The following is a 15,730-nucleotide window of genomic DNA, read 5'->3' on the forward strand; positions in this document are numbered from 1 at the left end:
TTAATATCAAGATGAAATAAAGGCCAATCATAGTTAACAGCCAAAGATATAAGGACACACACAGAATTCAAACGAGCAACAGGGGAGAACATCTCGAAGGTATCAACACCATAAGTCTGGGTGTATCCTTTAGCAACCAGACGGGCTTTTAGCCGTTCAATCGACCCATCAGAATGGTACTTGACAGTATAAACCTAACGACACTTTACCAGGTCCTTACCAGGGGGTAAATCCACCAACCTCCAGGTGTTACGAGTCAAAAGGGCATCCATCTCAACATCCATGGCAGCTTTCCATCCAGGGTGAGTAAGAACTTCAGTGTAAGTTATGGGGACAAGATTAGTAGATAAAGACAAAGCAACAACATGAACAGACAATGGAAGATGGGGTAAGGAAATAAACCGATCAATGGCGTACACGACCAGGGATTTTTGAGTACATGCTCGTGTACTTTTACGAAGAGCAATGGGTAAATCAACAAGCACGGGAGGACTAGGATCTGCACTAGAGGGAGACGTTGGTACAGGAGGTGGAGTAGTGACTTCCGGAATAGGTTGCCCCAGTGTCTTCCTTCATTGCCTGGTATAAACCTGGGGAAGGGGGCTGCTGCCTGTCAGGGATGGGAACCATGGATGGTAGAGGAGGAGGGCCAGACTTAGTCCACGGGTCCTTGGACAATGAGGACGGATTGGAAAAGTAGGATGTGCTTTCAAAGAAGGTTACATCAGCACTAACAAACTGTTTATGGGTAGTAGGATAATGTAGTCCTAGATAGGTAGGAGACCTACTAGGAGCCAGATAACAGAATAAATAGCAAAAAGGGCTGCTGGTTCACATGGACAGCCTAGGTTTTAGGTTAATTCTAGGGTTTAGGGTGGGAATTTGGGAATGGGTCTTATATGGTTTTAATAGGCAGGTTTAGGGGACTATTATGATATAAAAAAAACAGGATTTGGTTATGTCTAAACAGAAATTTAGGGTTTTTTAGGGTTTAATGGAGAAGAGGAATTTTAGGGATGGACAGGTCTGATCAAGCCCAAAGCTGGATCGAATGAAAGGGTTGGGATAAGGATGCTATGTCTGAATTTTGAAGGGATTTTGATGATAGGATATGGCTGGACAGAATTTAGAGTACTAGTGTTTATGAGATTAAAAACAGAAAATTGAAGGGGATCTAATGGGAAGGGAAAGGAAGCTAAAACAGAAATTTAAAAATCCAAACTCACACTGGAATCCACCGGCAGTAGCTTGAATCGTTGAAGGATGAAACCACCTTCGAAGAGAGATCCTCCCAGCCGTCACGGCGTAAAGAGTCGCAGGAATCCACCCACCCTTCCACCTTGATAAACCCACAAGGATGCATACACTCACAAGGGAGCCAGGAGCAGCAGCAAGCAGCCATGAATTCTGTCTTCTTTAAATTCAAATCTCAATGTGGGGGAGCCTCCCACGATCCACTTTATTTATAATAAAGGCCTAAGGCCAAATCCTAATACATTCTAATGTCTTTTCCTTCTAAAATCGTGGAAGGGAGAGTTCTAATCTAACTTAATTAAATTAAAATAGTAAATTGTCCTAACTACCCCTACTAGTTAAAATAAAAGAATCTAACTTAAAAAACAACTAATTTAAAGAAAAGTCCATATTAGCCAATAGGATATAAGAGCCTATTAACCAATAGGAACACTTCACTTAAATTAGACCCATTGAACCAATTGGATGCAACCAATTCTAAACCGGTTCAATCTAAAAAACAGAAAAATAACTAAGTATGGAAAATATAAATCCTAACCTACGGCTCCCTATTCAAACCCTAAGTTCAGGGCCTCTTCTTCTTCTTCCTTCTTGGAGCTGCATCATAGGGTCATAGCAATGATAACCTTTCTGAGTACGAGAATACGCCAGAAAAACACACTTAATGGACTTTAGGCAAACACTTATCGCCATGGAAATGTAAGTTGTGAACAAAGCACACACACCCAAAAATCCGGGGAAGCAAACTAAAACTCGATAAGGTAGGAAATAAAAAAGAGAAGAGGGACTTGTCGGAAAGAAGAGAGAATGGCATAGGGTTAATCAAATAGCAAGCAGTTAAAATAGCATCACATAAAAAAAACTTGGGAAGATGCATATGAATCATAATGGCACAAGCCACCTCTAGTAAATGTCGATTTTACGTTCCACTATTCCATTTTGTTGTGGAGTATAGGAACAACTAGTCTAGTGAATCATGTCATTAGAGGTTTAAAAATCAGAAATTTCAGTTTGAACATACTCCAAAGCATTGTCAGAATGAAAAATTTGAACAGGTAAGTCAAATTGGGTCGAACGAAAAATTTGAATAGATAAGCCAAATTAAGTCTTTGTTTATTCTCAAGCTCATTTGGAAGATCTCTTCCAAACAGGACTCCATTTGGGTTTAATGGGTTTACTCCCATCTTCTCAAATCTGACTCCATCTGGACTACCCCCACCCCCTCGGACTGCTCTTGGGTCTGGCGTAAGATCCTCTCTCTCCGGCCCTTAGCCCTCAGCGCCACTTCTTCCTCCATCGCTGATGGCTCTTCCATTTCCCTTTGGCTTGACCCCTGGCACCCCATGGGAGTCCTCTATAATTCCTTTGGGGCTCGTTCTATTTACTCCTCTTGTATCCCCAAGTCTGCCCCCCTCTCTTCCATCATCTCTCTTGGATCTTGGTCTCCTCCCTCTCCTGTCCCCCCAATCCTCAACCAGATCTGGCATTCCGTTCCCCCCCTTCCCTCCCCTTCGCCCCTTGCGGACTAGGTCATTTGGCTCCCCTCCTTGAATGGCCTTTTTAGCTTTAAATCTGCCTGGAACTTTGTTAGGCCTCACGCCCCTACTGCCATCTGGCATTAGCTTGTCTGGTTCAAAGGCCACATCCCTCGCCATAGCTTCCTAGCCTGGAGAGCCCTGAACCTTTGCCTCCTAACCCAAGCTTTTCTCCTGCACCGGAGAATCCATGTCCCTACCTCTTGCATCCTTTGCTGGAATGGGGTTGAAGACATTGACCACCTTTTCTTTGATTGCCCCTTCACCTCCACCATCTGGAAAAAGGCCCTCTCTTCCATCTGTCCTCGCATCAGAACCCCCTCCCCTTTGCCAGAGAGTGGCTCTGGCTGGTCATGACCTTCTCCAGAAGCTCTATCTGTGGCACTATAGGTAAACTTGTGTTTGGTGCTGCCCTTTATCACATCTGGATGGAGAGGAATTTCAGGAGATGGACCTCCAAATCTAGATCTTTTGACCTGATTTGGAAAGCCATCTCTTTGGATGTCTCCTCCAAAATCCAGCTTCTCCCTCACAAGAGGTTTTTGGACACCCCAAGGAACAAGCATATTGTAAATTCCTGGGGTTTAGATAGTGCTCTTTTGCTGCCCCCTTCCCCCCCCCTAACTGGGTTCGGGGCTTTTTCTCTCCCCCCTCCCCCTCTTCTCCCCCCTTGTATGTCCCCCCCACTCTTTCCTTTTCGCCCCCCTCGGGCTTTGGTAATATATTTTTTATTCACCACAAAAAAAAGTCTTTGTTTCATTGATAACATTTGTTCATACAGATAAAAACTCTAAACGATCCTTCAAAAGATACAACCATGTAAGACGAGAATAATCATCCACAAAAGTGACAGTAACGAAAACCATGCCTATTACTGACCCGGCAAGGACCCCAAACATCAGAATGAACTAAGGAAAATGAACTAGGACTACGTGAAATGGTGCGAGAGGGAAATGAAGCACGATGGTGCTTTCCCAACTTACAACCCTCACACTTTAATCTAATAAAGACTTAAACTGCAAAAACAAAAGTTTTAACCTAGATAAGATAAATGACCTAACCGACAATGCCACTGAAAGGCAGGCACCTCATCAACAGTTGTAGCAGTAGTGGAAGCAGTAGGGGCAGCACTAGAGAGGTAGTACAGTCCATCTTTTTCACGCCCTCCACCAATCGTCTTCGTCGTGTGAAGATCCTGAAAAACACAATATGAAGGAAAAAAGGTTACTAAACAATTGAGAGACTTAGTTAATTGGTTAATAGACAAGAAGCTAACAGGAAATTTTGGAACATGCAAGACGGAGGAGAGATTGAGAGAAGAGTTAATGGAAATTGTACCATGACCAATGACTGGTGTAGGGGTACCATCTGCAAGGATAACAGGAGAAGTGTAGGAATTAGGGGAAGGGAACGAACACAAGAAGACTTGCCAGTCATATGAGTAGAGGCACCTAAATCAATGATCCAGGGTGTAGAAGTAGTAGTGAGGAAAGTCGGTGTACCTATATGGGCCAAAGTAGCAGAGGAAGAAGATGCCCCTGTGGATGTGGAGGTGGATGTCTCAAGATTCTGTAAACGGCGCAGCAATTGCTGAACCTCATCACAAAGGTTGGAGGTAGAACCATCACTAGTAGGTGGACCAGACTTGGTCACTGGGAGATACAAGGACTGAAATACCCTTATGACAAAAATACCCTTGAACCCATATTACAACACTCCCCCTCAAGTTGGTGCATAAATATCAAACATGCCCAACTTGCTAACTATAGAACAAAAACTCTTCCTACTAATTCCCTTAGTGAGAATATCAACTAACTGCTCACTAGACTGAATAAAAGGGACATAAATGACTCCTTGTTCTAGCTTCTCCTTGATGAAGTGATGATCAATCTCGACGTGCTTGGTACGATCATGTTGAACGGGATTATGTGCAATGCTTATTGCTGATTTGTTGTCATAATAAAGGCACATAGGCAGTTCAACATTAGTACATAAATCTTGAAGAAGTCCATGGAGCCAAAGAACGCATATTCCATGGGCCATAGCCTGAAACTCTGCTTCTGCACTGGATCGAACAACTACAGCTTGCTTCTTGCGTCACCAAGTAACCAAGTATGGAAAATAGTATCAGGGACAAATTGGTAAACAAAGTTATAAGAAAGGGACTTTTTTGGAATGTTAGAATATAATGGGGAAAAGATAGAAATAAACTTAAGAGAAGAGGGACTTTTGTGTAAATTAAACAAAGGTGTCCTTTTTTATAAATAAGGAACAATACTTCTTCCCCACATTAGGAACTGGAACCAGCGGTGAGGAGAACCTGCTTCGATTGAGAGAACACTCTTATATGAACACCAATCGATTCAAAATCTTAGGATTAAGTAGCTAATTGATAACTCTCTGAACCCCAAACGACAGTCACTCAGGAAACAACCTGAGAATTAGTAAACAAACCCTGAAACACGCCCTTGTGGTTAGCAAGGAACCAATACTAGTTACAGGTTAATATCTCATAGCTTCCTTTGAGTTTTGGTCTGAAACCCAGAAATGTATATGAGTATATCACACCTCTGATTGTGAACACCCCTCTGGATTTCAGTCTAAAATGTGGTGTCTGGGATGGGTTATAAAAGTTTTTCCAATCCAGTTTTACTGTCACTGCAGAAAAAATCGGAAGATAAGTAGCAGTATTTATGGAGAAATCAATGAAGAACAAAATAGTATAGGAAGAGGAAACAAACAGTACAACAGAAACTTAAGGAAGAATTTGGATCTAAAAAGATAGTCTTGAAAGGAGAACAGCAATGGATCGAACAGGAATGGAAAAGTGAGACAAACCAGTGCTTGCAAACGATGTGTCGGAAGTACTAAATAGAAAAAACAGTAATCAGAAAGTAAATCAATCTTAAAAAATCAATTCATTCCACCTCCTCATATGGCTGTATTCAATTAATTCCACCTACTCAAATGGATGGATACAGGTTGTTTATAAAGAATCTCAAAGACCAAGTCCTAACTGTAATCTGAAAACAATTTGAAATTGGCTAGACTTTTTGCTCATATGATAGGCTATCAACCGGAATAAAATTTTTAGTGTATCGAGTAATTAGGGCGGGAGATAATCTCGATTTGGATATTCTAATAGAGATTATTTCCAGCCCTAATTACTTGACACACTTTAACATTAGCAAAACTACCCTAATTGTGGAATTCCGTGAATACTGGCTTGATCTAAGTGATCACAGCCCAGCTTTATTTATAATACTGAAATCATATGAAGAGAATACATCTAAGCAATGTGGGACTAAAACCCATATTACAACACTCCCCCTCAAGTTGGTGCATACATATCAAACATGCCCAACTTGCTAATTATAGGAAAAAATAACTTAGGACTGATTCCTTTGGTGAGGATATCAGCCAACTGATCACTAGACTGAATAAATGTGATACTAATTATCCCTTGTTCCAACTTTTCTTTGATAAAATGTTGGTCAATCTCAACATGTTTGGTACGATCATGTTGAACCGGATTGTGTGCAATGCTGATTGCGGACTTGCTATCACAGTAGAGTCGCATAGGAAGATCATTAACCATCCCCAAATCTTGAAGCAGCCCCTTGAGCCAAAGAAGTTCACAAATACCGTGGGCCATAGCTCGGAACTCAGCTTCAGCACTAGATTGAGCTACAACAGCTTGTTTTTTGCTTCTCCAAGTAGTTAGGTTTCCTCCAACAAATGTGCAATACCCGGATGTGGATTTCCTATCATCAAGACTGCCAGCCCAATCTGCATCAGTGTATGCTTCTATCCGGAGGTGGCTATGAGGAGAGAACAAGATTCCTTTTCCAGGAGATGACTTGAGGTAACGGAGAATTCTATAGGCTGCTTCCAAGTGAGAAGAGTGAGGATCATGCATGTATTGACTGACAAGGCTTACAACAAATGTGATATCCGGCCGAGTATGTGAGAGGTAGATCAATCGGCCAACTAACCTCTGATAACTGCCCTTGTCTACCGGGTCACCGTCCTTACGCTTCAAATGTGTGTTGGGCTCAAGGGGGATATCTGTTGGTTTACACCCAAGCATCCCTGTCTCTTGTAACAAATCTAAGGTATGAGAGAGATATGCCTTTAGCTGAATAAGCAACTTCAATCCCTAAGAAATACCTTAATCTACCCAATTCCTTGACTTCAAACTCGGTGCTCAAATAAGCCTTCAACTTCTGTATTTCTTGTGCATCACTGCCAGTGATCACTATATCATCAACATAGACAATCAGCTTTGTCACTTGCTGTCCTACCTTCTTCACAAACAACGTATGATCCTACCTTCTTCACAAACAACGTATGATCAGCATTGCTCTGCTTGTACCCATAAGCAATCATAGCCTTATGGAACCGGCCAAACCAAGCCCTAGGTGACTGTTTCAGACCATACAGGGCCTTCTTCAGTTTACATACCTTTCCCTGAGTTTTCGAAGAAGTAAAACCAGGAGGTATCTCCATGTAGACATCTTCTTCTAGATCTCCATGCAAGAAGGCATTCTTCACATCAAGTTGCTGGAGTTCCCATCCTCGATTCACAGCACAAGAGATAATAACCCGTACAGTATTCATCTTTGCTACAGGAGCAAAGGTCTCTTGGTAGTTAATACCTTGGGTTTGAGTAAACCCTTTAGCAACAAGCCTCGCCTTGTATCTCTCCACTGAGCCATCAGCCTTGTGCTTCACTACAAAGACCCATTTGCAACCAACAGGTCTTTTTCCAGGTAGAGGACTCACCAAATCCCAGGTCTGATTTTTTTCAAGGGCATCCATCTCTTCATTCATCGCATCCTTCCATTTCTGTTCGGCTATAGCCTCCTGCTAGTTGTTCGGGATGGAAACAGAGGATAAAGAAGCTATGAAGGTATGGAAAGCAGGAGTTAGTGGGTTATATGACACAAAGTTGGAAATAGGGTGCAATGTACAACTTCTCTTTGATTTCCGAACAGCAATGGGTAAATCAAGACTGGGATCAATAGGGGGCTTACCAGAAATCTAACTTGGAGCAAGACTTGGAGCAAGAGCAGATGCCGATTAAGTAGGATTAGTGGTGGTGGTCTCTTTGTATAGAGGGCCGTCCAAAGGAAAATCAGTTCCCTGAGTGTACACAATTTTTTCTTGTTGTAGCTGTCCCACTTCCTGTTCTTGACTAGTAACCCCTTCTTCGAATTCAACAGAGGTATCCTCTATAGTAGGTATTTCAATGTCTAGCAGAGCAATCAGCGGGACCTCTTCACCACTTATAATCTGCCCCTGCAGAGGTTCCAGCTATTTAAAGTAAGCTTCAAACTCCTGGAATACTACATCCATAGTGACAAACACTTTCCTGGTTTGATCTAAGTGATCACAGCCCAGCTTTATTTATAATACTGAAACCATATGAAGAGAATACATCTAAGCAATGTGGGACTAAAGCCCATATTACAACAATAAACTCCCATCTTACTGAATCATAAGCTTTATATAAGTTCACCTTTAGCATAGTAGCTGAAGGGTGGGAACTTCTATCAAAAACCCTCACAAGTTCAGTGGATAATAAGATGTTATCAGAGATACATCTACACCCAATAAAAGAAGACTGATTTGCACTCACTAAATCATCCACCATCTTCTTAAGATTGGCTAAGATTTTGGCCACAAATTTATACATGTGATTGCAAAGAGCTATAGAGGTCTAAAATCCGAAGTGGCCCGAGCCCCCTCCACTTTTGGGACTAAGCAAATGAAAGTTCAATTTACCTCCTTGATTTGTCTGGGGTCAAAGAAGAAGCTCTGTACAACTCTTACAGAATCATCCTTGATAATGCTCCACACAGAAGCAAAAAAACCCATGCTAAACCCATCTGGACCTGGAGCTTTGCGTGCCTTATTTGCTTTGATACCTAATAAAATCTTCTCTTCACCAGGGATAAATCCAAGGAAGTTTCGCTGCCCTTCATCGAGAAACTTGTCAATCAAACTATCTGGTAGTTGCTCTCTGACAGGCAGGTACATCGGGCTGAAAATACCTTTGAAGTAGTTCACCGCCTCTCTCAATATCTTCCATATTTGTAAATTCCTGGCCATTCCTTGATTTGAGAATGTTTTTTTTTGTGAATAAGAAATTCATTACCAAAGAGGAAAAAAGAATTACTGAACCCCCGAAGGGGAGCAACAAAACAAAAAATAAGAGGCCAGAGCCTTAGCTATGAGGGCCAGTAGAAACAAGTGAGACAAAAGAGAGACCCCAGGAGACATCAATAAGCCTGTTCGTTGGGGTATCAGGACAAAAGGAGGGAGGAGCTGACGATAGTTTCACCTTAATTTCAAAGGAAATGAAATCCCAAAGGACCTAGAGTTGGAGGTCCATTTCTTGATATTACGCTCCATCCAAATATGGTTCATAGTTGCACAAAAAGCAAGCTTTCCAACAGTATCACATATAGAGGGACCCGTAAAGGTCATGTCGATCCAAATCCATTCACGGGAGAAAGGAAGAATTCTTCTAGAGACTGGCCAACATTTGAGTAAGATGCCTTTCCAGATCGCTGCCGCCGTAGGGCACTCAAAGAATAGGTGATCAGTGTCTTCCACATTGTTCCAACAAAGGTAGCAATAGGGGGAGACAAGGATGTGGCGATGCAGAAGGAAGGCTTGAGTTGGAAGACAGTAGTTGAAGATCCTCCAAGCCGTGAAGCAATGCCTAGGGATGTGATGCTTGAACCAAAGAAGCTTTCTCCAGGGGGCTAGAGGACCCTTAAGCCGAATGAGATCCCAAGCTGATTTTGAGGAGAAGAGATATGTATTGTTTGCCAACCAATTTATACAGTCACATCTGCCCAAAGGCCTTCTGAGGATGGAGGGAAGGTCATTCTAGATGAGGGCAAGATCCGGAGAGGAGGTAAGAGTAGGAAACCAGCCAGACTGATCTAAGATGTCAGCTACCAAAGAGAGCCTGTGGAGACCTGAAGCATAAATGATCCGAGGAGTAATAAAGGGGAGGAGGATCCCCTTTGGGTACCAATGATCCAGCCAAAGATAGGAAGAGAGACAATCCCCAATCTGAGATTTGATGACATGAATGACCAAGTGACGGGAGCCTAAGATTTTGCGCCAGACCCAAGAAGAATCAGACAACGGGGAAGCTGTCCAGAAGGAATCCTGCCGAAGGGGCCTAGAGTAGATCCAATCAACCCAAATGCTCTTATGCTTTGAAGCAATCTTCCAGATTAACTTGAAGATACCAGCCGAGTTCACATCTTTGATTCTTCTAATGCCCAAGCCACCCTCTTTCTTCGGCAGACACACGGCAGCCCAGTTATGAGGATGAAGGTATTTGGAAAAATCATTACCCTTCCAAAGGAATGAAGCCAAAAGAGTTTGCAAGGACTTACTAGTATTTTGAGGCAGCCCATAGATGCCAGACCAGTAGATATACGAAGATTCTAAGACTGATCTGATAAGAACCAACCTGCCTGCATAAGAGAGAAGCTTGCCTTTCCATAATTGAAGCCTTTTCCAAATGAGATCAAGCATCGAGGTGCAGTGGTGGGTTGAAAGCCTAGCAGGGATCAAAGGAAGACCCAAATACTTAACAGACAATTGACCTTCTTGGAAGCTAGATTTCTCTAGAAAAGAAGCCTTGTCCAGCTTCGATACCCCAGCAAAAAATGGGAGTCTTTGAAGGGTTGATGCGGAGGCCCGATAACTCATGAAAATGCTGCAAACAGAGCATAATAGATTCCAGAGAGTCAATGGAAGCCTTTGAGAAGATCATCAGGTTATCTGCTAAGGCCAAGTGAGTTAACTTGAGAGCTTTACACTTAGGCAAAGGCGCAATAAGCTGTTGATCTGTGCAAATTTGGATTTCCTTGGAGAGAGCTTCCAAGGCCAAAGTGAACAGGTAAGGGGAGAGAGGGCAGCCTTGCCTAATTCCCATAGAGGCTTCAAAGTAACCTGCCGGGCTGCCATTAGCTAGCGCTGAAAACTTTGGGGAAGAGATGCAAGCTTGAACCCAATTGACAAAGATAAAAGGGAATCCCATCTTGCTCATCACCTGACTAATGAAGTCCCACCTTAAAGTATCAAAGGCCTTATGGATGTCAATCTTCAGGAGGACTGTGGGGGAATGATTTTTCCTATCAAACCCTCTTACAATGTCATGACAAATAAGAATATTGTCCGAGATTTGTCTTCTTGGGATGAAAGCCGATTGGTTGTCACTGACAAGGAGATCCACAACACTTTTGAGCCGCCTAGCAAGAATCTTGGCAATGAATTTGTACGGGAGATTGCAGAGAGCAATGGGCCTGAAATCATTCATAGCAGGCACACCATCCATTTTGGGGATGAGACAAAGAAAAGTGTAATTGGTACCTTTGACCTGATTAGGGTTGAAGAAGAAGCTGACAATGGCAGCAATAAGATCCAATTTGATGATGTCCCAGGCAGCTAAGAAGAAACCCAAACTGAACCCATCAGGACCAGGAGCTCCCGACACCTTGAGAGAGTGGATGGCAACCACAATCTCATCTTCTTTAGGAATGGAGCTCAAAGAGTCAAGGAGAGCCGGAGGAATGAACTTGTTGAGCAAGCCATTCGGGATGGAAGGAGAGATCATCTGAGAGCTGCTGAAGATTCCCATGAAATGCTGAACTGCCAAGTCTTTAATATCTTTAATTGTAGAGACAATAGAACCATCCTGGGCTGTAAGCTGAACAATGGAGTTTGCATTGACTCTAGCTTTCAGAGATTTGTGAAAATAGGCAGAATTTGAGTCACCCAGCTCTAACCACTTGATTCTAGATTTCTGCTTTAGAAAGCTCTTCACGAGCAAGTAAGGAAGAGAGCTTTAGAGAAGTAACTTTTTCTTCATCCGCTAAAGCACTATTGCAATGGTCAGATTGCAGCTGAAATTGAATAGAGCCAAGTCTATCCTTAACAATCCAAAACCTGCTGGGATATGTTGCCAAAAGTAGTGGAATTCCAATCTTTGAGGGCATCTTAACATTTCTGAGTTTTCTGGAGAAAGCAATGAGGGGGGGGGGGGGGGGGCTAGAGAAAGCAGTAACTGGTTTTTCCCAGGCTTCTTTCACTGTGGATAAAAAAGAGGAATGAGAGGACCACATGTCGAAGTATTTGAAGGGTTTTGGGCTAAAAGAAGGGAAGGGCTGAATAGCAAGGGAGATGGGGGAGTGGTCTGAAATGTCCAGGTTGTCAAAAGTAGCATGAGAAGAAGGGAAGGCTGAAAGCCACTCCTCGTTAACCATCACCCTATCAAGTTTACAAAAAATCCGATGAGAACCAGCTCTTTTGTTGCACCAAGTTAGGGGAAATCCAGTCCATCTAAGATCATCCACCCCCATATCCTCAATACACTCATTGAAAGAGTTGATTGCTTACAAATCCAAATCCTCACCTCCCAGCTTTTCATGGCTAAATCTGATCACATTGAAGTCTCCACCCAAGCCCCAAGGGTGAGACCCATATTGTCTAGCAATAGAACGAAGGTCAGTCCACATAGGAATCCTCAAAGAAAAGCTATTGTGGGCATAAACCACAGTGAAGAAGAAAGAAAAGTGGCCCAGTCAGTCTGAGATGGAAAGATGGACAAATTGGGAAGAAGAAGACAAGAGGGATGAAGAGATTTTTGATGGGTCCAAAAAAGCCAGATTCGGCCATTTGGATGATGGGAGTAATTAGAGAGGAATGACCAGCCAGGAGCAAGAGAAAGCAAAATTTTATCATGGTTGGGCTCTTTAATGTGAGTTTCTAAGAGACAACAAAAGTTGGCCCGAGACTGGCGCTGCTTAGAGCGAACAGCAGCTTGCTTGGAAGGGGAATTCAAGCCCCTGGTGTTCCAAATGAATCCTTGGATCATTTGGAAAGAGAGGGAAGGGGCAACAAAGGCTCACAGAGCCTGGACAAAACAGACCTTGATCAAGTTTCACTGCGGTGATGCCTGTGGTAGCAGTAGTTAAAGGAGGAAGCAGAGTTGGTCAAAGGCAAATATGACTTGCGGGGAAGAGGAGTGAGGAGAGTGGAGTTGTCGGGTGGAGAAGACGATTGTCCAAATGGGTTAAGAGATATGGGTTGGTTTGAGACCTGCAAACCCGAGAGGGGAGGAGAGGGGTCATTAAGAGATGAGGGGCTGAGCTCAGGGTCAGAAGGGTTCAAGCCAAAAGAGAAAAGTTGACTAGAGGGGACCATAGGGGGGACATAAGTTTCAAAAGTGGAGGGGCCCACAGTGTAAGGGCATAAAGCAGATGGGAGCTTAGTAAAACTCTCGTCCAAATGCAAAGCTGCCTCAGGGGCACCAAGAATCGAAGGCAAAGCCAGGGGCAGTCACGGTAGCAGAGCTAGACGCCAAGGAACTGGCTCCAATGGAGATTGACGACATCGGAGCACCAGCAGGAGCAAAAGCACCAGTAGAGCCAGGAATGGAAGGATCTTGGGAAAGGTCTTGCGTCATCCTCAACCTGCTTCGGGAGATAACATCAAAAGAGAGCTTTGCGGGGCACAAGTCAGGGACAGAGTCCTCAGCGTCATCGTCAGTAGCTAGCAGACTGAACCTGTTCTGGTCTCTGGAGAAAGCCTACTAGCTCGATTGAAGCAACTTCCCAGCCTCTTTCTAGCGATGATGATTCAGGTGACGGATCCTGGTTCTAGGTCTTCCCCGGGAGGTCGAGCAAAGATTCCTTGCGCCTGATTGAATCCCCGACATCTCATTGACGACGGCAGGGGGTGGCTGGTTCAATTACCTTCAACAACAGCAGAGGGAGGAGGGCCTGACAACTCGCCTTCGACAACAGAAGGAGCTAAACCAGAGGAGGTCTAGGCCAAGGGGGTGCAGAGCTGAGAGCCATGGCCAAAAGTCTTGCAAACCTCGCAATGAGGTGGCTTCCATTCATGGTGAAGCTCTTGATCAAAGGAGAAGTCCTCACCCTCTTTCACCGTGATAAAGGAAGGAAGGGGATCCAGCGCAGAAACCTCTACACAAATCCTTGCGTAAGCCAGTCTGTCTTTGCGACGAGTTCTCACATCGGAGAAGAGAGGTGTGCCCAAGACAGAGCCAACCGTACTAAGCCCATCAGTGCACCAGTAATGTAGGGGGAGGCCCGACAGAGTAACCCAGAGGGGGATGGTGGTGGGATCCACACGCTGGAGTTGGAGATGTCGATGCCACTGGCGCAAGAAGATAGGTTTTTTACCAACTAGCCAAGGTCCACCCTTAAGGGCATGAATCTTATCGGTGTCGGAAGAAAATTTGAAGATGAAGAATCCATTGTCCAAGAGGAAGGAGTCTAGGGAACCCTGCGGCCTCCATTGTTTGGAGAGAGACAACTTGACAGTGTGAAATGGAGGTCTAGAGCCTAGGAAATGACCAACCAGGCAATTCTCCCTGAGCTTTGCTTCAGAGGCGAGAAAATCAGGAGGGCAGAGAGCGACCTTGGAGGTGCCAATAGAGGCAGGGGCAACGACATGGAGAGGGAGACCATCAGGATGAGAACCAGCCACCGGAGCAATGAGAGAACTCCAGGAAGCAGGCTGCGAAGCCAGGGGAATAGCAGGTGGAGGAGGGGATGGCATGGAAGAGGAAGACGGCATAACAAAGGAAGGAAAAGGGTCAAAGCAGCATGACTGGCCGGAGCCGGAGGGGAACAGACATCACTCCAAGTAACGAAGTGTTAACAGAACAGAATTCAGGATCGCCAGTTCTTTTGTTCAGCATTTGAGAATGTTAATGGTTGAAAAGATATACATTTTATTTTAAATTGTAAGTGGCAGAGATCTATAATATTTTAATTATTGAAAATCCTTTATGTTGTCAAAGGAGGCATTGACTCAACTTATTTTTTAATATATATTATTTTCCTTCGATTTTTTGTTGCTCATGATTTCAGTAAAGTAGGATTCATGTTTCTTAAGCAATCATAGTGATCTTAAAGTATTTTTAATTCACAGACAATGTTCAGAATGTTCCAAAACAAACACTGGCTGTTGATGATATTGTAAACAAGAAAATAAGCTGTATTAAGGTGCCCAAAATACACTGGAACTTCACTCGTAAGGCTGTTCTTACTATGGAATGGATTGAAGGGATCAAGCTAACAGATGCAGATCGTATGGAGAGAGCCTGTTTAAACCGGAAGGGACTTATTGATATGGTATTTGATAGTCTCTTTAAGATTTAATTTTATTAGTGTAACAATGTACACTGGGATTTGTTTGTTTCTTACTTTCTTGGCAATACTACAAGTTTTGACCTTTACTTATCATGTCATTGAGTCATATTTATTGTCAAACAAATGGTATCTGTTTCTGTCTAATACGTACAGAGTTGTATTTCCAATGGATTTCTCAGGGGCTTTATTGCTCATTGAGGCAGCTGCTTGAAGTAGGTTTCTTCCATGCAGATCCCCATCCGGGAAACCTAGTTGCAACTGTGGATGGATCTCTTGCATACTTTGACTTCGGAATGATGGGAGATATTCCTCGTCATTTCCGTGTAGGACTCATCCAAGTGGTATGTGTTTTTTGGCATCAATCTACTTAGAAGAGTTGACTTCTTCAGATACTTTGCTTGTGCTTCTTTCGTAATTGTGAGATATTCTGTGAAAAGATATATAACGTGTTTCTTTCTTTCATTATTATCCATTTTGAACTATTATCTCTTTTTAACCTGCTAATTATTAATGCTAGAATATGAGTTAGTCGAGATAATGAATTGGCAAACTCATGGTGCTTTAAGGTTGAGATTTTCCTTTTTTATTTCCTTGTTTTTTTCACTTGTTGTGTGTATTTGCTTTTAAATATAAAATTTCTTCAACTTGTCTGTTAAATAATTGATTAAAATCATTAAATACATGCAAGGTTTAAAGTATTGGTATTGGGTATCGTATCGGTCGGGCGAT

The 15,730-nt window shown here is 43.1% G+C and overlaps 1 protein-coding gene across 2 annotated transcripts in view; it reads left to right on the forward strand.

Moving 5' to 3' along the window:
* The window catches only part of LOC122662058 (uncharacterized protein slr1919), a 161,087-nt gene that overhangs the window by 85,036 nt on the left and 60,321 nt on the right, over positions 1 to 15,730 (forward strand). For both annotated transcript variants that reach the window (XM_043857616.1, XM_043857615.1), the window contains exons 9-10: positions 14,781 to 14,983; positions 15,181 to 15,342. In XM_043857616.1, the coding sequence (XP_043713551.1) occupies positions 14,781 to 14,983; positions 15,181 to 15,342 (365 nt within the window). The remainder of the gene's footprint in view (positions 1 to 14,780; positions 14,984 to 15,180; positions 15,343 to 15,730) is intronic.

Source organism: Telopea speciosissima, chromosome 5 (assembly GCF_018873765.1).
Source record: "Telopea speciosissima isolate NSW1024214 ecotype Mountain lineage chromosome 5, Tspe_v1, whole genome shotgun sequence".
NCBI classification, from domain to species: Eukaryota; Viridiplantae; Streptophyta; class Magnoliopsida; order Proteales; family Proteaceae; genus Telopea; species Telopea speciosissima.